The following is a 23,914-nucleotide window of genomic DNA, read 5'->3' on the forward strand; positions in this document are numbered from 1 at the left end:
TCCTTATAACAAATGTTTAAACTTTTATTGGTTGATTTTAAGAGGTTACATAGTAGTAAACACACTGGTTACATCATGTTAAGTATGACTCCCCTTAAAATGACTCCCCACGTTGGGGAGTCAGGTGGCTGAGCGGTTAGGGAAGCGGGCTAGTAATCTGAAGGTTGCCAGTTCGATTCCCGGCTGTGCCAAATGACGTTGTGTCCTTGGGCAAGGCACTTCACCCTACTTGCCTCGGGGAGAATGTCCCTGTACTTACTGTAAGTCGCTCTGGATAAGAGCGTCTGCTAAATGACTAAATGTAAATGTTAAGTTTGAAAACAGACTCCACACACCTCAAGTGCTCTGGGAATCATTCTCAGAACTGCCACTGGAGGGTGCCAAAGAGCCAGCGCACAGAGCATAACTGAGTGAGACATCCATCATCGTTAAACCTTGTTTTGGTGGTGCTTCTTTTGTGAAGAATGTAGAATTCTGAAGGAACTAGAAGGTATACATTGTTTTTTAATCAAGTACCAGGAGGTGACAGATTCAAGTAGGGTTAAGGAGTGTGCACATGTTCCACTCAGGTAAGACGAATCCTCTTCCTCCCCAGACAAGAAAAAGCCTGAATGCCCGAGAAATCATAAAGATGACAAACATCTACTGGAAACATGAATCAGTTGAACAAAATAAAAATGATACTCAAACGAACACTTCAATTAGAAGACAATGTAGGAAACGCAGAAGAGGAAAAGATGCTAGGTAGCAATAGCATCGGACTAACGGGGGGGCAGGAAGCATGGCAGAATGCAGACGAATCACATGATTTCTAGAAAACAACATAAGTGCATTAATTATAATACACATCGTTAGCGTTGATCAGACATTGTGTGTCGAAAGTATGTTTGCATGAAGAACTGAGTAGAGTTAGTTTTTGACAGTGTTGACATACAGTAGCATAAGACCTTTTCTGAACCAACGCGCAGCAACAACAAGCTCTAAACACTTCATCAACGCTACACTAAGGCGAGAACGAGAGGTGTGTTTTTACAGGAAGTTGGTGACGGTTCTGTTGCTGTTGGACAGTCCAGACACCTGCAGGGGGGCGGTCCCCAGAGATAGGGGAAAGGATGTTGACCTGGTGAGGTCAGGCACATGGCTTCCTGTCTGGCTGGGCCCAGGGAGGAGAGGAAGAGGAGGGGGGGCTGGGTGGGTGAGGGGGGGGAAGGACTCCCTGGTTAAACTGGCAGGAAGAGTGAGCTGGGTGGACTGGAGCATTACAGGGGTCAGGGGTTAGGGGTAAGGTTAATGGCAAAGGCTGTCTGAGGGTGGCAGACATGCCAAAACTCGAGAGGAGTGGAGGAGAGGAGGAGAGGAGAGAGGAGAGGAGGAGAGGAGAGCAGGAGAGTAGGAGGAGGAGAGAGGAGAGTAGGAGGAGGAGAGGAGAGCAGGAGAGTAGGAGGAGGAGAGAGGAGAGTAGGAGGAGGAGAGGAGAGCAGGAGAGTAGGAGGAGGAGGGGAGAGCAGGAGGTGATGGCCCTAGAGCAGCGCAGGGTGAGGGCCCTAGAGCAGCGCAGGGTGATGGCCCTAGAGCAGTGCAGGGTGATGGCCCTAGAGCAGCGCAGGGTTATGGCCCTAGAGCAGCTCAGGGTGATGGCCCTAGAGCAGCGCAGGGTGATGGCCCTAGAGCAGCGCAGGGTGATGGCCCTAGAGCAGCGCAGGGTGATGGCCCTAGAGCAGCTCAGGGTGATGGCCCTAGAGCAGCTCAGGGTGATGGCCCTAGAACAGCTCAGGTAGATGGCCCTAGAGCAGCTCAGGTAGATGGCTGTAGACTGAGTCCAGCAGCGTCTGGCTCGCCTCGTGGCTCTTCACACCAGCGATCTCAAACAGGCGGTCCAGCTTGTCCTCGGCAGTGGGGATCTCCTCCACCACACGCAGCTCTTCAGGGTTCAGGATGTGCAACATGTCGTCAAAAATGGGCTGCAGGTCACATGGGTCAAGACGGACCTGGCGAAGAACTGTGTCTTTCTTCTCTGGAGAGTTAGGTAGGGAGGAGGACACTGTTACACGCTATGCTCTATTAGGCAAAAATGGACTGTTAGAATAATGTCACTCTATGCTGCGCTACTCTACAAGGTCAACACAAATACCAACATCCCCACCAAAAATCCTTGACGGTATTCAATCTTAAATATATATCTCTAACAAGATACTTTGATGTCAAATCTCTTGTACTACAGAGAGACAAAACATTCACAGAGCAGTTGAGATTCTCTTGTCAGGCAGGACCACAAAAAGATCAGACTTCAGTTGTGTGACCAGTCCTGGTCATGTGACCAACCTTTGGTAATGAAGGATCCGGTCCTGCTGAGGGCAGAGTCTTTGCTGGAGGTGGAGTCACAGCGCAGCAGGGGCTCTGATTCGTCGGGAAAGAAGCCCTTGCTGCGGTCCACGGGAGACCCCTCCACCACGCCAGGACCGTCAGCAGGCCGGGGGGGGCTGGGGCCCGCAGGAACATTCACACACACCATCAGCTGGGCCACATCAAACTGCAGAGAGGGAGAGAAGGGAGAGCGGAGGGAGAGAAAGGAGAGGGGAAAGAGGGAGAGAGAGAGCGATGGAGGACAAGAGAGGAGGGGATTAGATTGTTAACAGGGAACAGAAGAGGAGCAAAGAGAACAGTGCTGGGAAACCCTGTCCAATAGTGACCAAACGTCCTGTCGGATCCAGCTCCATATGGCAGAAGAGATGGATGTTGTCCTCTCAGATGAATACAATCTAGTAGGATGTTACGGCACTGTTTCAGTCACACACACTGTTGACACACACACTATGTGACCCATATGCTGTCTCTTTGACCCATATTCTCCACCGTTGTCTCTCTGATTCCATAACGTCTTACACACACACACACACACACACACACAGTGATTGGGAGGGACCCTTCAGGGGCCGTAGGGAACAGTAACAGAGTAACTGTTCCAAGAAGTCCTCTATTGAGTCATGGAGGAGAGAACAGGGGAGTGATGTCACTGACTAGAGACATGAACACACACACACACGCTCAAATCATTAACAGCTTGTTTTTGGAAACGTGGGACTTGATTTAGACCAGAAAGACGTAAGGTTGAATGAGTGTGCAGAGGAAGGAGAGCTTGTTCATGTGTGAATGTCTCACGGCAGTTTTCAGATGAACAAATACATAAAGAGACAGAGAGAAAGACAGGTAGAGAGAGAGAGAGAGAGAGAGAGAGAGAGAGAGAGAGAGAGAGAGAGAGAGAGAGAGAGAGAGAGAGAGAGAGAGAGAGACAGACAGAGAGGGAGACGGACACAGAGAGAGAGACAAATAGAGACAGAGAGGGAGCCTATTACACCACCTGTGGTTGATGTAAGGAAGTCAAGGGAGAAGGGAGTCAGATGGCTGAGCGGTGAGGGAGTCGGGCTAGTAATCTGAAGGTTGCCAGTTCGATTCCCAGCCATGCAAAATGACGTTGTGTCCTTGGGCAAGGCACTTCACCCTACTTGCCTCGGGGGGAATGTCCCTGTACTTACTGTAAATCGCTCTAGATAAGAGGGTCTGCTTAATGACTATATGTAAATTTAAATTTAAAAATAACCCAGTCACAAAGCAGCTCCAAACCGTCTTTCATGAATCAACACGACCCGGAAAATACAACCTCCCTCCCTCCCTCCCTATTACCTAATGACACACATGAAGGTCTGGTCTGGTTTAGTCAGGACTAACCTGGACTAGCCTGGTCTGGTCAAGTCAGGAGTCTGGTCTAGCCTGGCCTGGTTTAGTCAGGAGTCTGGTCTAGCCTGGTCTACCTTGGCCTGGTTTAGTCAGGAGTCTGATCTAGCCTGGTCTAGCCTGGTTTAGTCAGGAGTCTGGTCTAGCCTGGTCTAGCCTGGTTTAGTCAGGAGTCTGGCCTAGCCTGGTCTAGCCTGGTTTAGTCAGGTGTCTGGTCTAGTCAGGAGACTGGTCTAGCCTGGTCTGGCCTGGCCTGGTTTAGTCAGTAGTCTGGTCTAGCCTGATTTAGTCAGGAGTCTGGTCTAACCTGGTCTAGCCTGGTCTAGTCAGGAGTCTGGTTTAGCCTGGTCTAGCCTGGTCTAGTCAGGAGTCTAGTCTAGTCAGGAGTCTGGTCTAGCCTTGTCTAGCCTGGTCTAGTCAGGAGTCTGGTCTAGCCTGATCTAGCCTGGCCTGGTCAGGAGTCTGGTCTAACCTGGACAAGCATGGATGTCCCTCAACACATTATTGATGACCTGCTATCTCATCCACTCTCAACACAGATGCAGAGTACGCACTCATCAGCTAACCCTAACCCTCAGGGATGATGAAGCGGCGACGACAGCAGGAAGCAGGATGTCTTCCAGACCCCAGCAGCAGGACCAGACAGTACTGCAGGATGTGACCTCACAGTCAAGGACATCAGGGATAATGTACACACACACACACGCACACACACACAATGTGATGCGAATCTGGCAATAAGGGGTGAAGGAGGAGGGAGTGAAGGAGGGAAGGGAGAAAAAGAGAAAGTAGAAGCTGATGAATGATAGACTGTATCCTCTGGGTGAATGTGTGTTTCACCTTGTGGGACAGGCTGGAGTGGAGAGGTGTAGGGGGAGAGAAAGAGGAGAGAAGGAGGGAGGAGAGAGAAGGAGGGAGAGAAAGAGAAGGAGGGAGAGAAGGAGGGAGAAGAGAGAGAAGGAGGGAGAGAAGGAGGGAGGAGAGAAGGAGGGAGAGAAGGAGGGAGGAGAGAAGGAGGGAGAGAAGGAGGGAGGAGAGAGAGAGAGAGAGAGAGAGAGAGAGAGGAGAGAGAAGGAGAGGAGGGAGAGAAAGAGAAGGAGAGAGGAGAGAGAGAAGGAGGGAGAAGAGAAGGAGGGAGGATAGAAGGAGGGAGAGAAGGAGGGAGGAGAGAGAGGAGGGAGAGAAGGAGGGAGGAGAGAAGGAGGGAGAGAAGGAGGGAGGAGAGAGAGAAGGAGGGAGAGAGGACTAAAGTGCCAGGGTTAAAGCCAGGGTGGTCACGGGGCCCTGGGGCATGATGGGAAGTCTTGTGACTTGTTGACAACTTGTTGACGTACCAACACTGTCAGTCTGCCATCTAGTCCCTGCAGACAGTGCAGTACTGTTCATCCACTCAACACATCCATACACCAACCACATACTCTCACACAAGTGAATTAAGACCTGAAGAGGTTTTGCTGTTTATTTGTTTTGGATAGAACCTCACAAGAGCCCTGTTCCTGCTTGACCTGCTCCTAATCCTAGAGCTAAAATGTAAGACGTGTGTCAGAGACAGGAAGCTAACCTGGGGGTGTGTCATAGACAGAAAGCTAACCTGAGGGTGTGTCAGAGACAGGAAGCTAACCTGAGGGTGTTTCAGAGACAGGAAGCTAACCTGGGGGGGTGTCAGGGACAGGAAGCTAACCTGAGGGTGTGTCAGAGACAGAAAGCTAACCTGAGGGTGTGTCAGAGACAGGAAGCTAACCTGAGGGTGTGTCAGAGACAGAAAGCTAACCTGAGGGTGTGTCAGAGACAGAAAGCTAACCTGAGGGTGTGTCAGAGACAGGAAGCTAACCTGAGGGTGTGTCAGAGACAGAAAGCTAACCTGAGGGTGTGTCAGAGACAGGAAGCTAACCTGAGGATTGTCTTCTATGACGCAGCGCATCTTCTCCACCACGTCGGTGCGTCTGTGCCTGTGCAGGGCGCTGATCAGCTTGGCCAGGCTGGCGTCGTGGTCACGGACCGTCCAGTGCTGCAGAGCGGCGTAAGCTCGCTCCTGGTCCGACCCGTAGCTGCTGGAGAAGGCTGCCACCTCGCGCTCAGAGGCATTGGCCAGAGACTGATACATGTCAACCCATTGACCCCCCACCTGAGATGACACAAGCTTCAGGATGTCCACCCCTGGAGGGGAGGGGAGGAAGAGAGAGGAGGGGGGAGGGGAAGAGAGAGGAGAGGGGAGGACGAGAGAGGAGGGGAGGGGAAGAGAGGGGAGAGGAGGAGAGGAGAAAGAGAGGAGGGGAGGGGAAGAGAGGGGAGAGGAGGAGAGGAGAAAGAGAGGAGTGGAGGGGAGAGGAGAAGATGAGAAAGAGAGAGGAGGGGAGGGTAAGAAAGAGGAGAGGAGGGGAGGGGAGAGGAGAAGAGAGAGCAAGATAATTTTTTCTAATATACATCTAATATAAAGCTAGTATTAATCCACCATGTTTTTATCAAGGAATCATGCAGTGCTGCTTGAGTACAGCAGCCTGTCTGATGAGGAGCAGGACACCAGGACTGTGATGATGATGATGACTAACTAGATCAATCAATGACTGCATATTGCATCTGTCCTCACCCCCCTGACAGATATAACACCACACATGAAGAATGTGGAATCTCATCAGGGGTGTCTCTGTAACTGGAGATCCCAGGTCAGAACATTCAGAGAAAAGTTATTAATCAACCAAGAAATTGGGTAATTGCCAGACAATGCAGTTTTTGCAATCTGTCTGGGCCTTTCCTTGTTTACTATCCCTTTCTACTGAGAGAGCGAGAGCGAGAGAGAGAGCGAGAGAGAGAGCGAGAGAGAGAGAGTGAGAGAGTGAGAGAGACAGACAGTGTTAACCACGTGTTGCTGTCCAGAATGGCTGCCCAGTCATGAGCCAGAGGATCTCCAGGAATGGAAACAGATCCCTCCAAGCCATAACTCAGGAGTGCATCACAAGTTCACAATCTTTCATACACACACGCACACACAGACCATTGGGACAGTTCAAACATAGTACATAGAGATCTCTCTACAGACATCTTGAAAGCTGAAGTCTTCTGGTGGTGTTTGCTGGCTCTCTCTGTCTCCCTCCCTCCCTCCCCCTACCTCCTGTCTCTCTCTCTTTCCCTGTCTCTCTCTCTTTCCCTGTCTCTCTCTCTTTCCTTGTCTCTCTCTCTTTCCCTGTCTCTCTCTCTTTCCTTGTCTCTCTCACTTTCCTTGTCTCTCTCTCTTTCCCTGTCTCTCTCTCTTTCCTTGTCTCTCTCTCTTTCCCTGTCTCTCTCTCTTTCCTTGTCTCTCTCTCTTTCCCTGTCTCTCTCCCTTTCCTTGTCTCTCTCACTTTCCTTGTCTCTCTCTCTTTCCCTGTCTCTCTCTCTTTCCCTGTCTCTCTCTCTGCTCCCCCCATACAGCAGACTCAGCATGTTCCCATGTCCATGTCCTTCTAACCCCTCCCCTCACCTCCTCCAGATTAATATAGACTATCAATGCACCAACCTGCTGGCTGCAGAATACTGCCATAGTTCAGACTGGAGCGTGGAGATTATGGACCATGAAACACGGAGGATCTGGGCTGGGCTACATGCATAGACACTAGAGCCCGACCGATAAAGGATTTTTAAAGCCGATACCGATAAAAATATTTGGTGATTTAAAAATCCGATATTCCGATATCGGCCGATATAAAAAAATATAAAAAAAATCCAGAAACGCTTAACAAAACAAACTTATTTCCCTAAAAGTAGTTATTTGTAGTTTACATTTAGTCACTTTTAGCAGAAGTTCTTATCCAGAGCGATTAAGTACAGGGACATTCCCCGAGGCAAGTAGGGGTAAGTGCCTTCCCAAGGACACAACGTCATTTGACATGGCCGGGAATCAAACCAGCAACCTTCTGGTTAATAGCCCGATTCCCTAGCTGCTCAGCTATCTGACTCCTGTTATTATTTCCTCACTAAAATAATATGTTAATGCATGATATGAAACTTAAAGTCCTTTGAACAAAAACACAAACTGTACACATCCACACACACACACTCTACGTTGTGTGTTTGGTGTAACTGCTCCAGTAAAGCCCTCAGGCTTCTCTGATTCTGTTTTTAAGAGAAAAAATAACTGCATAAAGTCAGTGCACACACACAGACACGGCCCCACACACACACACACGGCCCCACACACACACACAGCCCCACACACACACGGCCACACACACACACGGCCTCACACACACACACAGTACACATCTTCACACAGTACACGCACACACACATGGCCCCACACACACACAGACACGGCCCCACACACACGGCCACACACACACACGGCCACACACACACACGGCCACACACACGGCCACACACACATGGCCCCACACACACACACACGGCCACACACACACACACGGCCATACACACACAGTACACATCCACACACACGGCCCCACCACCATACTTGCACACACACAAACTAAATCCAAACTCTGGTATTCATTTTAGAAACATTCTCTAATCCTTTTCAAGGAGTGTGCCGTAAATTCAAATTGCTCTTTTAAGTCCGAAATTCAATTAAATCAAAATACTTGAAAGCATCGGGCAGATAAACAACATAGTAAAACTACCAGATTCTTGGTGCACCTGGAACCTTTCACTGCACTCGTGTTTCAGTAAGAAAGGAAAGTCAAACCGAGAGGCTTGTGTGACGGGTTTAAACAGGACATTTTAGGCACCGAAGATCAGCATTAAAGTACTTTTAAAATCAAGCTGTTCTTGACCTGGCTTCACCAGAAAGCCTTTTCAAGTATAAAACTCACCACATAAAATTTTGTTTTTGTTTCAGAACTGTGGGTGTCGTGTCCGGTATGCTATACCAGGGTCACATGGTCACCTGGTCACATGCCAACAGGCAGCAGCCCAGAGAGGAGCCATTTACACACTTCTAGTGACCCCACACTGCAAGCTGAGGCCCTCCCTGCCTCCCCCTCCCCCCTCCTCCTCCCCCTCCCCCCCTCCTCCTCCTCCTCTCCCTCCCTGCCTCCCCCTCCTTCCTCTTTTCCTCCCCCTCCCTCCCTGCCTCCCCCTCCTCCCCCTCCTCCTCTCCCTGCCTCCCCCTCCCTCCCCCCCTCCTCTCCCTCCCTCCCTGCCTCCCCCTCCTCCCTCCTTCCTCTTTTCCTCCCCCTCCCTCCCTGCCTCCTCCCCCTCCTCCTCTCCCTGCCTCCCCCTCCCCCCCTCCCATCCCCTTCTCCTATCCCTCCCTCCCTGCCTCCTTCCTGCTTCCTCCTCTCCTCCCTCTCTCTCCCTGCCTCCCCCTCCTTCTCCTCTCCCTCCCTCCCTCCCCCTCCCCCCCTCCCCCTCTCCTCCCCCTCCCTCCCCCTCCTTCTCCTCTCCCTCCCTGCCTCCCCCTCCTTCTCCTCTCCCTCCCTCCCTGCCTCCCCCTCCTTCTCCTCTCCCTCCCTGCCCCTTCTCTCCCTTTCCTCCCCCGCCCTTCCAGTGACTAGTGTGTGTCTGCCTGAGCATGATAAAGTTGAGCTTCTCCCCAACAGAACAGACCACAGTGAACTGGAATAATCTGGTTTAAACTGCACTGGGTGGGAGCCAGGGGGCACTTGTTCTCCCTCCTGGGGCGGCCAGGACCAGAGAGGCAGGCGAGTGGGTGAACATGTGAGTGAGATTGTTTTCCACCACCTTGCTGGGATTACACTACTGTTACCTAGCAGCCCCTGGGGGTTGAAGAGAGAGAGGGAAAGAGAGGGAGGGAGGGAGAGAGAGAAAGAGAGAGAAAAGAAGGAGGGAGATCTCTGCTATGTGTAACCACCACCCTGCTCTGCAGTGTGTCACAGCCCAGGACTCACCCTGTCCGTTAGGGTAGTAGAGCCACTTCTCCCTGGCCTGTGTGTGCGTGGTCCTCTTGTGGCTGGCCCTCTCCACGATGCTGCTGGGGTCCTGTCGGGGGCCCTTCTCCAGCGTGCGGGAGCTCCGCTTCACACTGCAGCCCACCACCAGCAGCAGCCCCACCAGCAGCAGCAGCACCGTCATCCAGGGCAGGTGCTCGTTGATGTCGAAGTGGCTGTGGGCACTGGGGCGAGGGGAGCCCCTCCTGGGGGGCTTGTACCCCCCTCCGCCATGCCCCACCCTGCCCCCTGAGCCATCCTCCAACCCCCCGGAAGGGGGGGGGTACCCACGGGTGGCGCTGTGCTTGCGGTGGGTGGGAGGTGGAAGGGTGGTGTGTGTGGGGCTGGGGGTGTGTGTGGGGCTGGAGGCTGGAGGGGGGGTGGGGGTGGAGGCCAGGGTCAGGGTCTCCAGGGTTCCTGAGGGAGCGAAGACCAGCAGCCCTGAGGAGAGATCCAGGTCCTGCACACCTGCTCTCAGACCTGGACCACACACACACACACAAGGAGTTAAAATAACTCCATATACAAATGAGTTTAACCCAGACAAAAAAACTGAAGGATGAAATTGTCAAACTGTAATCCGCAAGCAATCTGCCTGACAGCCCAGGAACGGTTCTCTCCTCCTCCCCCCCCCCCTCTCTCTCTCTCTCTGCTCTCCCTCCTCCTCCTCCCTCTCCCGTTCTCTTTCTCTGCTCTCCCTCCCTCGCCCACAGCTGTGCTCCTGATTTTAATCTGACACCAGATCAGGCTGCTCAGTCCTCAGTTCCAGAGCAGCAGGAACCACAGCTGGGGGTCAGAGGTCAAAGGAAAAAATTATATCTTGAATTGGGAAAAAATAAAATGTCTCGATAGAGCAGCAGCTACGTGCCTAAGAAACTGTCTTAATCTGAAAGGAATCGGTCCTGAACCGCATTACAGCACAGGTGTGAGTCAAAAGCACATTTAGAGTTCCTGCTTACAGAACTGGAATCTATAAGACTGTAGTCCCTCCCTCACCCTAACTCAACACCTCCACTGACAGGATTAGCATTCATAATAGAATCACCACAGGCTGTCCAGGCCAGGCTTTCAGGATCCACACCTGGATTGTTGCTAATCCATATCATCCCATTACCTACAAACAGGTAGCTAATCACAATCCAAACTGTCCATGTGCTTTTATTACCATCTGGTTCCCGCCTCCACCGGTTCCTACTGATCAGACAGGATGGCACACACTTACCCCTGTCAGCTGGCAGCCTGGACCATGTGGAGCCATCCTGTACAAAGCCAGTGAGTGCAGATCCCAGAGGCGAGAGGGAGGGGGCAGGCCCACAGATGTTATCAGAGTCCTTGGTTCCCTGCTGCAGCAGCACCAGGCCATGCTCCAGGCAGTCTGTGTGCGGTCGGCACCTGAGCACGCTTGAGGCCTCGTCTGAGAAGGTCCCCCTGGCACAGGGCCTGCAGCGCACGTCCTCCCTCTCGCCCCCCCGCCTCCTCACCCCCTCCCCGGGGGGGCACAGGCTCAAGGCCTGGCACACGCCCCCCAGGGAGAAGCTCTCCGGCGGGCACACGCACAGGCGGTCCTGGACGGGCGAGCAGGGCTGCTTCTGGAGCAGGCCGGGGGGGCAGGCCGACCGGCAGGGGTGGCACTGCTGGGCCCCCGTCTCCCCGGGGGTGAAGGTGTCGCTGGGGCAACGGCTGCACTCCCTCACGCTGGCGGGGGTGCAGTGGCGGGACACGTAGGTGCCGGCGGGACACTTGTCACAGAGCAGCCGAGCACCCGTGGGGGGGTGGGGGTGGTAGTAGTGGCGGGTGGAAAGGAGCCCCGGGGGGCCAGGGCTGGGGAGCGGGGGGGCAGGGGCACCCACCAGCATACACAGCAGCTGAGGACACAGAACCACAGACAGACAGTGTTTTACCTGGACAAGACAACCCTGACAGAGTTCAGAACATGCTTCCTTTAACTGGGGCTCAGTGTTGTGTCTTTGTACATGCATTCAGATACGGGCTGAGGGGCTGGCAGTACGTGACAGAACACAACAGACTGTAGGCTAAGATAACTAAGAATTAAGACCTTCACTTTGACAAGCCTGCACTCTGCAGCAGGAACAAGCCTGCACTCTGCAGCAGGAACAAGCCTGCACTCTGCAGCAGGAACAAGCCTGCACTCTGCAGCAGGAACAAGCCTGCACTCTGCAGCAGGAACAAGCCTGCACTCTGCAGCAGGAACAAGCCTGCACTCTGCAGCAGCAACAAGCCTGCACTCTGCAGCAGGAACAAGCCTGCACTCTGCAGCAGGAACAAGCCTGCACTCTGCAGCAGGAAACATTCCCATCCTCAACTGATCATGGCTGGATGGGCTTCCATCATATCTCTGTTTTTGCATCCTTCACCAAGATTAGGAACCCTACATTAAATGTTATTTTAATGGGTTAGGGTTTAATGGGTTAGGGTTTAATGGGTTAGGGTTTAATGGGTTAGGGTTTAATGGGTTAGAGTTAGGGTTTAATGGTTTAAGACATTTTATGTTCCCCTGTTAAAAGTTAGTTCCATACACTATGTAACTAACACATTAAATTACATACACTTTAGCTTTTAACCATACACGCATAAACACACATGTATGCACACACACACTCACACCAACACATCCTTACAGAGTAACTCTATCCATGTTGAGAGGAGGGTATGAGTTCATATTCTCAGCAGCTTACCTAAAGCCTCCCCCGGCCTCTCCCCCGGCCTCTCCCCCGGCCTCTCCCCCGGCCTCTCCCCCGGCCTCTCCCCCGGCCTCTCCCCCGGCCTCTCCCCCGGCCTCTCCCCCGGCCTCTCCCCCGGCCTCTCCCCATACCTCTCCCCCGGCCTCTCCCCCGGCCTCTCCCCCGGCCTCTCCCCATACCTCTCCCCCGGCCTCTCCCCCGGCCTCTCCCCCTGCCTCTCCCCCGGCCTCTCCCCCGGCCTCTCCCCATACCTCTCCCCTGGCCTCTCCCCATACCTCTCCCCCGGCCTCTCCCCCGGCCTCTCCCCCGGCCTCTCCCCCGGCCTCTCCCCATACCTCTCCCCCTGCCTCTCCCCCGGCCTCTCCCCATACCTCTCCCCTGGCCTCTCCCCCTGCCTCTCCCCCTGCCTCTCCCCCGGCCTCTCCCCATACCTCTCCCCCGGCCTCTCCCCATACCTCTCCCCATACCTCTCCCCTGGCCTCTCCCCCGGCCTCTCCCCCGGCCTCTCCCCCTGCCTCTCCCCCGGCCTCTCCCCCGGCCTCTCCCCCGGCCTCTCCCCCGGCCTCTCCCCATACCTCTCCCCTGGCCTCTCCCCCTCTGTCAGATCGTCCCAGATGCATGTTGTTCATCATGAGGTAACATGAACAGGGATTAAGACCCCCTTAATGTGTGTGTGTTTGTGTTTAAAGATGAACATGAATAGAGTCTTTCCCACCAAGCTTGACGACCCAAAAGAAACAGCCCCCCCCCCCAGGTAACACTGTTACCCCCTCACCTCCCCCCCCCCCCAGGTAACACTCTTACCCCCTCCCCCCCCCCAGGTAACACTCTTACCCCCTCACCTCCCCCCCCCCCAGGTAACACTCTTACCCCCTCACCTCCCCCCCCTCCAGGTAACACTCTTACCCCCTCACCTCCCCCCCCCCCAGGTAACAACATTACCCCCTAACCTGCCCCCCCTCCTCCAGGTAACACCGTTACCCCCTAACCTGCCCCCCCTCCTCCAGGTAACACCGTTACCCCCTAACCTGCTCCCCCTCCCCAGGTAACACCGTTACCCCCTAACCTGCCCCCCCTCCCCCAGGTAACACCGTTACCCCCTAACCTGCCCCCCCTCCCCAGGTAACACCGTTACCCCCTAACCTGCCCCCCCTCCCCCAGGTAACACCGTTACCCCCTAACCTGCCCCCCCTCCCCCAGGTAACACCGTTACCCCCTAACCTGCCCCCCCTCCCCCAGGTAACACTGTTACCCCCTAACCTGCCCCCCCTCCCCCAGGTAACAACATTACCCCCTAACCTGCCCCCCCTCCCCCAGGTAACACCGTTACCCCCTAACCTGCCCCCCCTCCCCCAGGTAACACTGTTACCCCCTAACCCAGCCACGGCCTGAAGGGTTTGTCATATCAGGCAGCAAGTTGTAATACTTAATTTCCACTGAGCCTTGATAGCAGTCAAAGATAAGTTATGGAAACATGTTTTAACCTCCACCCTGATCTTTGATAACCGTGTGGAGGGACAGAACGTCCTAGCTGAGTCTGGTGGCATCAGACATGTTTACTCTCTGGAGAGAGAGAGAAAGAGAGAGAGAGAGAGAGGCCACATTCAACATGTGACAGACTGCAGCAGCCTAATAGGTTTGATGTTACAAAGTGGAAAGATATTGATGTACTGTTGTGAGTGTTTTCCTGTCTCTATGTGGATTGTGAGGATGATTGTGTGTCTGTGTCAGTGAGCGTGTAGGAGACTTTAGAGCCTCTCTCTCCCTGGCCTCTCAGAGGAGTTAAGAGTCACAAGGCAGCGGAGAGGAGGAGGAAGTGCCCCATTGGCATCCTGTCAAAACTGCTGCCTAAACCTGCCTCAAGCATCAGCCGTCAGTAGGCTGCTGCCTCACCCTGCCTCCAGCACCAGCCGTCAGTAGGCTGCTGCCTCACCCTGCCTCCAGCACCAGCCGTCAGTAGGCTGCTGCCTCACCCTGCCTCCAGCACCAGCTGTCAGTAGGCTGCTGCCTCACCCTGCCTCCAGCACCAGCCGTCAGTAGGCTGCTGCCTCACCCTGCCTCCAGCACCAGCCGTCAGTAGGCTGCTGCCTCACCCTGCCTCCAGCACCAGCCATGTCAGGACTAGGGATGCAGCGATTAACCGATTTTACAATTAACTAAGATTGAAAACGTCTCGGTTTTGTAACCATAAAGGATCAGCTACACAGAGTGTTTCTGTTCTCATTAAAAAAAGGAACAGGAAATACTCTTTTTTTGCAAATTCTTGTAAAAAAAGCCAAATTATAGTGACCATGATTTCATGTATAAAAGCAAAAGGGGAGAAACATCCAAGGGGGTGAGTACGGAGGGTGAGTACTTGTTATAGGCATCAGGGAAACCCTGGGCATTGTAATAAATTCATGCACGATAATCGTGAAATCATGATTATTCCTCAGACTATAATTGTACCATCAAAATCTATAATTGTTGCATCCCTTCCTCAAACAACTCCAACCTGCTCCACCTGGAGTGACAACCTCACATGACTCCAAGCCGATTAGAGCCCTGCTGGGTGTCATGTCTATAGGGGACCCCCCGCCCCAGTCTCCCTGCTGGGTGTCATGTCTATAGGGGACGCCCCGCCCCAGTCTCCCTGCTGGGTGTCATGTCTATAGGGGACCCCCCGCCCCAGTCTCCCTGCTGGGTGTCATGTCTATAGGGGACGCCCCGCCCCAGTCTCCCTGCTGGGTGTCATGTCTATAGGGGACCCCCCGCCCCAGTCTCCCTGCTGGGTGTCATGTCTATAGGGGACCCCCCGCCCCAGTCTCCCTGCTGGGTGTCATGTCTATAGGGGACGCCCCGCCCCAGTCTCCCTGCTGGGTGTCATGTCTATAGGGGACCCCCCGCCCCAGTCTCCCTGCTGGGTGTCATGTCTATAGGGGACCCCCCGCCCCAGTCTCCCTGCTGGGTGTCATGTCTATAGGGGACCCCCCGCCCCAGTCTCCCTGCTGGGTGTCATGTCTATAGGGGACGCCCCGCCCCAGTCTCCCTGCTGGGTGTCATGTCTATAGGGGACGCCCCGCCCCAGTCTCCCTGCTGGGTGTCATGTCTATGGGGGACCCCCCGCCCCAGTCTCCCTGCTGGGTGTCATGTCTATGGGGGACCCCTGGCCCAGGCCTCCCTGAGTGCTGCTGCTGTGTCATATCTGACCTGCTAACCCTGCTAGTCCCAGAGGGCTGGAGATAGCACCATCAGGACGCCCCTCCCTGGTGGTGAGAGGACAGGAACAGGGTGTATGTGTGTTGGTGTTTGTGTAATGGTGTTTGTCGGTGTGTGTATGTGTGTATACATGTGTGTGTGTACGTGTGTATATGTGTTGGTGAGTGTGTGTGTGTGTGTGTGTGCCAAGGCCTCTGCAGTGCTGTGAGCTGCAGAGCTGCTGTTCCTGTCTAGAGAGAGGCAGCCCGACTCAGCACAAACTGCTGCCTGCTCTCTGAGAAGCTCAACCTGCAGCAGCGAGGACAGACACGCCCTGGGCCAGCTGCCGTACACACCGTCACTAGCTTCCATCAGCTCTAACAGATAAAGATGTTGGGGTTAGGGTGAGGTTGTTGTTGTGTGGGTTTTACACAACTCTGATCCGTTTAGTTTTACATCTCCCTTACAGTAGCTGTCAGTTCTTGTCCTCTGTGTGTCAGACTGATTGATCTATCCTCTCTTTTCTTTGCACCATATATCTGTAGCATGAAGACGCACGTGGCTCTGTGAGTGACTTGTAAAGGTTGGGTGGTTTACACAAGCGTACATCTGTGTTTGTTAAGTGTGAGTGTGTGTGTGTGAGAGTCTACATGTGTGTATGTGTATATACATTTGTGTATATATATGTGTGTGTGTGATATGTGTGTATGTGTGTAGATACACAGGGACATGTGTGTTCACATATGTGGCTGCTAAGCATCACAAGCAGGAGGACAGGTCAGGAGGTCAGCAGATCTTCAGCCTTCCTCTGGAAACATGACCCCAGGGACGTCCAGCGCTAGCTGGCTGGTGTGCTTTACATATCCCAACATCTTAAAATAACCTCACATGTGAATGTATGTACCAGAACATGCTACATTCCTGTTGCCATGCCCAGACTGTGCTGCTGCTGTTGCCATGCCCAGACTGTGCTGCTGCTGCTGTTGCCATGCCCAGACTGTGCTGCTGCTGTTGCCATGCCCAGACTGTGCTGCTGCTGTTGCCATGCCCAGACTGTGCTGCTGCTGCTGTTGCCATGCCCAGACTGTGCTGCTGCTGCTGTTGCCATGCCCAGACTGTGCTGCTGCTGTTGCCATGCCCAGACTGTGCTGCTGCTGTACTGCAAAACTGTGTGGTGGCGTGGGGTGGGGTGTGTGGTGGGGTGTGTGGTGGCGTGTGTGGTGGCGTGTGTGGTGGCGTGTGTGGTGTGGTGGGGTGTGTGGTTGGGTGTGTGGTGGGGTGGGGTGTGTGGTGGGGTGTGTGGTGGCGTGTGTGGTGGCGTGTGTGGTGTGGTGGGGTGTGTGGTGGGGTGTGTGGTGGGGTGTGTGGTGGCGTGTGTGGTGTGGTGGGGTGTTTGGTGGGGTGTGTGGTGGGGTGGGGTGTGTGGTGGGGTGAGGTGGGATGTGTGGTGGGGTGGGGTGTGTGGTGGGGTGTGTGGTGGGGTGGGGTGTGTGGTGGGGTGTGTGGTGGGGTGTGTGGTGGCGTGTGTGGTGGCGTGTGTGGTGGCGTGGTTGGTGGGTTAGACAAATGTTTGAGTTAACGAAACAGGCCAAGACCAAGTGTATCAGTGTACCATGAAGCAGCACACGGACGGTCAGGTAGACACACAGAGACGCAAAGGGGGACAGACAGAGAGACACTGAAAGAAACAAAGTGAGAGACACAGAAAGAGACACAGAGAGAGAGACAGAGAGAGAGTCTGTGTGGATGCAGTCATGCCTGATTTATCACTGACAAAAGGCAGTGAGGCTCCCGTCTTCATGGGCCACTGCAGCACTGCATAGCATCCTGCCAACAACAGTACCCAGCCCTGCCTCTCCTCTCAGCACAGGCTGAACCACACTACCCAGCCCTGCCTCTCCTCTCAGCACAGGCTGAACAACACTACCCAGCCCTGCCTCTCCTCTCAGCACAGGCTGAACAACACTACCCAGCCCTGCCTCTCCTCTCAGCACAGGCTGAACAACACTACCCAGCCCTGCCTCTCCTCTCAGCACAGGCTGAACAACACTACCCAGCCCTGCCTCTCCTCTCAGCACAGGCTGAACATAGCAGCAGAACCACCAAATTGGCTTTTTAGGAAACAGGGTTAGGAAGATTTAGCACACTGAGTGAGGTGTTAGGGTTATGTTGACAGTTGCAATCTGTTTTGTGAGTTACTATTTACAATTGTGTGTGTGTGTGAAATATCTTCACCGTGGGAATTAATTATTCTTACTTTGCAACATAGAGAGCTTTAAAGAGTCACATGATCTCTATGTACTGTATTAATGTGTATTAGAAGTATGTTTGGATGCTGTAAATGTTCAGTTTAGGGTTGGTCTAGCTGGATGTCTATCCAGGTATGGCAATATGTTCTGCATCAGCAATGAGAACCTCAAATGAATACAGGGATGGGTAAAGCATTCCCAAGAGCATTTACCATAAAATACAACTATATACAAATATACACATATACGAATCCTAAATAAAGAGCCTTTGTTTGGGGTGGTTTCCGTAAGTAAAATATGACTTGTCTCCATACGATATTCTAATGACGGTCAAATGCAGAACCCAAAATAATTTTGCAGGCAAGTCCTGTGATGCGGGTGCAGACTGTAAAACAGCGCAGTTCTTACTGCATTGTTCTCCTGGTCTGTTTGTCTTCCTGATTATATGATTAACTCATGAATAGTATCATTAGGATGACACGAGGGTGAATTATACCTCAATAACACGTATTTACATTCCAAAATTGGATAATTAGGCTAGGCACCAAATAACTTCAGACTGGAAGAAAAGTATAAAAACAAGCGCTGTCGCTTTAAGTCGAAAACCTGAGTCTGGTTCATAACGGGAATAAAGAATTACTCACCGCCACCGAAATGTAGACCACCGACATTTTCCTGATGTATTTCCCCAAAAGACTCAGCTCAAATCTGCAAATGCCCATCTCCAAATTGTATGGAAATACGTGTTCTCATTTCAAACGGTGGTACGCCAGCCCGGGGTCAGTACCGGACTCCCCTGGTAGAAACACTAAACACAGGCTAAGGCAAATAACATATATCTCTACAGCTGTCTCTCCCTCCGCCGGCAGCTTCTTATAGTCTGTGTCTCGAAGTGGACTGGCTTTAGATAGTACGGGATCAGAGCTCGGTTCTGAAAGAACGGAATAATTCCCATTGTGGTGATGGATAGGAGAGTGAAAGTCCGTCCCTGATGCTCTGTGCGGTCAATGCAGCAGTCTGGGCGCTGAGCGGGGCGGAACTTGCGACAGACGTCACTGACTACCACATCTCTGCTGGTGCGCTCAGCTAGAGACCGTGCCCGCTTCCGGGAAGAGACGGTCCGGCTTTTCACTGGAACACGTGACGTTGGGTGAAGGCGACAGGTGACCCTGCAGTTTGTCCGCGTGGTTTCTAAGGTTACAAACACGGACTACCTTATAGGCTACCTTATAACCAGGCCCTAATACGCGGGCGCAGAATTCCGACGAAAACCGGCGGATTTTCAAATAGAATGCATTGGTCTGAGGCAAAATGTCAATAAACTTCTCAACTCATATAACTTCTCTATTATTAAAACATTAGCCAAAAATGCTAAGAATTGAAAAGGAAACAATTATCGACCAAAATTACAGCAAGAGACAGGGCCAGAGAGTTTTAAGGCGATCTTTATGAGGATGGAACATTCAATCGACCATATCAGGGTTGCCAACTTTTCCAAAAACCTTGGAGTGAGATTTGGTGGGGCCAACCAAAATGTTGTTGCAAAGCACCCCCCCACGCTACCCCACACACACTACCACACTCACACTACCTTACCCACACTACCCCACACTACCTTACCCACACTACCACACCCACACTACCACACTCACACTACCTTACCCACACTACCCCACACTACCTTACCCACACTACCACACCCACACTACCACACCCACACTACCACACCCACACTACCCCACACTACCACACCCACACTACCACACCCACACTACCCCACACTACTACACCCACACTACCACACCCACACTACTACACCCACACTACCACACCCACACTACTACACCCACACTACCACACCCACACTACCACACTCACACTACCTTACCCACACTACCACACCCACACTACCACACCCACACTACTACACCCACACTACCACACCCACACTACCACACACTACCCACACCTCCAAATAACTCTGGCTGATGGGAAGGGGTGGGGAGGAGTGGAGGATGCACCATCTGCTGGGGATAAAAGGGGGAAAAGCCTCACGTTACACTTAGCTTACTGCTGTTAGTGTTTGTGTGTGTGTGAGTGTGTGTGTGTGTGTGTCTGTGTTTGATCGTGAGTGTATTTGTGTGGAGGGAATCCACACAGTGCGTTACTGACCTAGTGACATGTTGGTTAAGGGAGGACATGTTTGCCTGATACTGCAGAGCACTCAAGCTTGGATTGTGCCATTAATTGCAGACAATCTTCCCTCACATTAACCTCACCACACAGTTATACATTACAGCAACATAGACCGACTTATCCTCCTAAACTAAAGGCTTGGAAGAGCGCCTCAGGTCACTCACTGTGCAGCCACTGGATAGGTAGACGCTCTGAACACATTATAAATACGGTATATATTTACGGTTAGTGAGTCTGCTTTAGGCCTAGGCATTTAATTTAAGTTAAACAGTTATCTGAGTAACTCAATAAGAGAAGACAGTGCGCCATCTGCTGGTCAGCACATTACAAACATGCAAGCAACAATTAACGCTGTTTGGCCGCAACGTGGCAGCAAAGGATAAAACAGATAACTAAGCCGCGGGTTTCACGCTCAAACGCCTTTGCGGTCTGTCACATTTGCAATCATTTGTGAAACGCTAATGTAACTTGTGTGAATCGGTGAAACTCACTCCTCAAGTATATAATAGGCCACCCGCGTCAATAAAGAGTTAGCTTTTCGTTGGTGTAGCTGGTAGTGGTCGTGCTTCGCAAGTCAGAGGTGGCGTGTTCGAGCCAAGCGATTGGCTAACATCGGCCCGTATACCTCTGACGGAGCGCGACCACGTCTGTTACACTTACTTTGACAGTCATGTTACGTCGACACTTATGTTGACAGTCATGTTACATCGTTTAGAACAAAGTAGTTTCCACCAAATTGGTGCACATCAGTAGGCCTAATGTAATTTGGTGCACTGTGAGGGCAAAACGCATTACAGGGCTGCTTCAAGGATGATGATACTGTCTCGTGGACAATCGTAATCAGTTGATCTGGCAACACTCCCAACGTCCTCCAGCGACAGACGGGCTGCACATCTGAAGAAGCATCATACTGGGCAGCGGCAATACTGGTAATGAGCACAGGTTTCATATGACCCCGTAACATCACTGTACTTTTATTAGGAGAGAGAGAGAAAGAGAGAGAGAGACAGAGAGAGACAAAGAGAGGGGGGGGGGGGGGGAATTGGCAGCCCAGCAATTCAGATTCCACTCAAAATAACTCCAACATGATGTTGTTTTCGTGGCTGTTCGTGGCAGTTGTATAAGGGCAGCATGAATCCTACAACACATGGGGTTTGTCTCAGCTTTTGAATACGGCCACCTCTGAGAATATCACACTGCACTGCCGCCTATATTGCATCATTATTACACTGCATTTCATTAAGATCCACAGAGCAAGTGCACGAAGTGTCACATCAGGTTGGTTTATTTGACGTAGTTAACAAATGGCATAACGAAGAGAGGATGCTGTACGCACCGGTAGCTCCCGTCTCGTGCCGAGTAGATAGGTAGGTATTCGTCTCGCGGTACCCTGCCGCCTGAAACATCGCGGAGTTTCCTGCTCCAGTTTTTCAGGCAAGTCCAAGAAAGGAGGAGACTTCAGGATAACTTCCTGCATAACAAGCCTGAAACCACGGCTAACCGACACTTTTGTCGGGGTATTTTTTCAGGGAAAGGCAAATGGTAATAACACAACCATAGCTTGCTCGTCGGGATTTAATTTGCTAAAATAAAGACTGTATCTTAACAAACATACATAGCTAGCATTGATGCTGCTAGCTGGCTAACGTAAGCAGCCGGATAGTGCATTCCAAACATCGGATAGTGAAACGGCTGGGTCCACGGCGAAGGACATTATGGGTGAGTTTCTCATTGTGGTTTGTGGTGGTTATGTGGCACTTCGCTATTTGTTTGGATGATGTGGAGATTGATGGCTTGTTTTACTGGAGGCGGTCCGGTTTCGAATCCTCAACTGCCGACTGCCAAGCCTACAGACAGTATTTATCCAGTAGGATTTGAGTAGCTAACCACTAGGACTACACTACGATCTGGTAGCTAGTTAGCATGTCAGGTCAACCTTACTAGCTACCTAGCGCGCTAGCATCAGGCATCAAATGTCACAGCTTTGAATCTTGCAAGTTTATCCCCCTAGCAGGTTTAAAAAAGGATCTGCCCTTTTCAGCTGGCTGGAAAGCTGAATGTTTGCAAGCTTGGTTTAAACAAGATGTCAAATCTGTGTCATGTGCCGACAACTACTTTGAAAAACGTCTGACACTCTTAAACTTGTGCCGATCTAGCTAGTTAGCTTGCCACCCTAATCTGTACTCTTTGTTACTTGAGTTCAGCATTTTAATCTTCACGCATGCTCCTGGAAAGCAAGTTAAATAGCCTAAATACTTTTTGTCTGTTGTTTTTACTTATATAAATTAGTTTTGATTGAGACGACACACTCCCGGGGCAGCCCGTAATGACTCACTGCGCATCTCACCGTTCAGCTAGCAGGATTGCGGTTCAGCTGCTCTTAGTTGAAGATCTCTCTGCAATGTCGGCAAACTGGTTTAGACATGAGTTAATTTAAAGGATTGTCTGTGTTACGCAGCTTCCATCCTCACGAGCAAACCCAGTTATGTCCGGTGTGTCTTCTGGCAGCCGCAAATCTGTTCTTATCTTAATCTTGATTTATTACACTAGAATGGTGCTGCTGTTATCCCCTCTCATCCTCTTTCTGCATTTCTAGGCTCTGTCTCTCTCTCTGTCTCTCTCTCTCTCTCTCTGTCTCTCTCTCTCTCTGTCTCTCTGTGTCTCTCTCTGTCTCTCTCTCTGTCTCTCTTTCTTATTCTCTCTCTGTCTCTCTCTGTCTCTCTCTATCTCTCTCTGTCTCTCTCTGTCTCTGTCTCTCTTTCTTATTCTATTTCTGTCTGTCTCTCTCTCTCATTCAAAAAAACACTCAGACGTTTTCATATCAAGCTCCTCAGAACTGTATGAAAGACGTAGTAGTTATGGGGTTTTTGTCATGCGCGTGTGTGTGCGTGTGTGTGCGTGTGTGTGCGTGTGTGTGTGTGTGTGCGCGCGCGTGTGCAGGCCTGGAGGGAGTGTGGGTTTGTGTGTAACATTCATACGGTAGGCAGGCAGGCCACTTGCATGGCTCTGAGTGTTTCTCCTACTGTCCCTGTGTCACGTTGAAACTCTCGTCAACCAGGTAGCAGCTCTGGTATACTATTATTATTATTTAGGTACAGCTTGGCGTATTGCTTTGATTAGAGCCCAACCGATAAAGGATTTTTAAGGCCGATATCGATAAAAATATTTGGTGATTTAAAAATCCGATATTCCGATATTGGCCAATATTTTAAAAATCCAGAAACGCGTAACAAAACAAACTGAATTTCCTAACAGTAGTTATTTGTAGTTTACATTTAGTCACTTTTAGCAGAAGTGCTTATCCAGAGCGACTAAGTACAGGGACATTCTTCAAGGCAAGTAGGGTTAAGTGCCTTCCCAAGGACACAACGTCATTTGACATGGCCAGGAATCTAACCAGCAACCTTCTGATTATTAGCCCAATTCCCTAACTGCTCAGCCATCTGACTCCTGTTATTATTTCCTCACTAAAATAATATGATAATGCAGTTTCTGATAAATAAAATGTATAAAAATACAAACTTGAGATATGAAACTTAAAGTCCTTTGAACAAAAACACATTTAAAAAATAAATAATAATATTCATTTATCGGCCATTATAAATGCCGATACCGATAGTTTGGAAAATTCCCTCTCACCCTGGTCTCTCCAGGCTGGTTAACCCTCTCACCCTGGTCTCTCCAGGCCTGGTTAACCCTCGCTATGGCTTCCCTACAGTACAGTGCAGGTGTCCTGGTGTCAATATTACATTCAGGCTTGATACTGAAGAGGAAACAACTCATCAACCTCTGTTTACATTGCATTACTGTTTACATTGCATTACTGTTTACATTTTATTCATTATTTTATTTATCCTGCAGCTGGAGTAAACAGCAACAACGAATTGATAATATTGATAAAATTAGATTATTAAAAGAGTTGGCAACGAATTTCATTATCGATTTGTTGTGTCGCGCGAATATTACGCCACTCAAT

The 23,914-nt window shown here is 51.4% G+C and overlaps 2 protein-coding genes across 6 annotated transcripts in view; one reads left to right on the plus strand and one right to left on the minus strand.

Annotated features, from left to right (window-relative positions):
* Positions 1-22,394, minus strand: tnfrsf21 (tumor necrosis factor receptor superfamily, member 21). Of its 2 annotated transcripts, none has more exons than XM_067241000.1 (6): positions 22,286-22,394; positions 10,837-11,479; positions 9,576-10,094; positions 5,624-5,889; positions 2,323-2,530; positions 1-2,014 (listed from the first exon to the last, which is right to left on the minus strand). In XM_067241000.1, exons 2-6 carry the CDS (start codon positions 11,468-11,470, stop codon positions 1,785-1,787), a joined length of 1,857 nt encoding a protein of 618 aa, XP_067097101.1. In that variant the 5' UTR covers positions 11,471-11,479; positions 22,286-22,394; the 3' UTR covers positions 1-1,784. The 2 variants fall into 2 exon arrangements, with proteins under 2 accessions (XP_067097101.1, XP_067097100.1); XM_067240999.1 differs by lacking the exon at positions 22,286-22,394 and adding an exon at positions 18,387-18,698.
* The window catches only part of cd2ap (CD2-associated protein), a 36,754-nt gene continuing 34,228 nt past the window's right edge, over positions 21,389-23,914 (plus strand). For 2 of the 4 annotated variants that reach the window (XR_010876999.1, XM_067240997.1), the window contains exon 1: positions 21,390-21,657. Coding sequence is in view for 3 of the 4 variants with exons in the window: in XM_067240997.1 (XP_067097098.1) it covers positions 21,654-21,657 (4 nt within the window). In the remaining variant the exon portion in view is untranslated. Of the gene's footprint in view, positions 21,658-23,914 lie in introns of all 4 variants that reach the window. The other 2 variants (XM_067240996.1, XM_067240995.1) reach the window with 2 other exon arrangements.

Source organism: Osmerus mordax, chromosome 8 (genome assembly GCF_038355195.1).
Source record: "Osmerus mordax isolate fOsmMor3 chromosome 8, fOsmMor3.pri, whole genome shotgun sequence".
Classification (NCBI taxonomy): Eukaryota; Metazoa; Chordata; class Actinopteri; order Osmeriformes; family Osmeridae; genus Osmerus; species Osmerus mordax.

What these genes read in the sequence shown, in the direction of transcription:
- tnfrsf21 (XM_067240999.1), bottom strand. Translation starts at nt 18,464, where the DNA reads ATGGGCATTTGCAGATTTGAGCTGAGTCTTTTGGGGAAATACATCAGG. An exon ending in CAGGCTGCCAGCTGACAGGG is followed by an intron (nt 10,095 to 10,836) that starts GTAAGTGTGTGC and finishes TGTGTGGTCCAG; the next exon opens with GTCTGAGAGCAGGTGTGCAG. An exon ending in CGGATCCTTCATTACCAAAG is followed by an intron (nt 2,015 to 2,322) that starts GTTGGTCACATG and finishes CTAACTCTCCAG; the next exon opens with AGAAGAAAGACACAGTTCTT.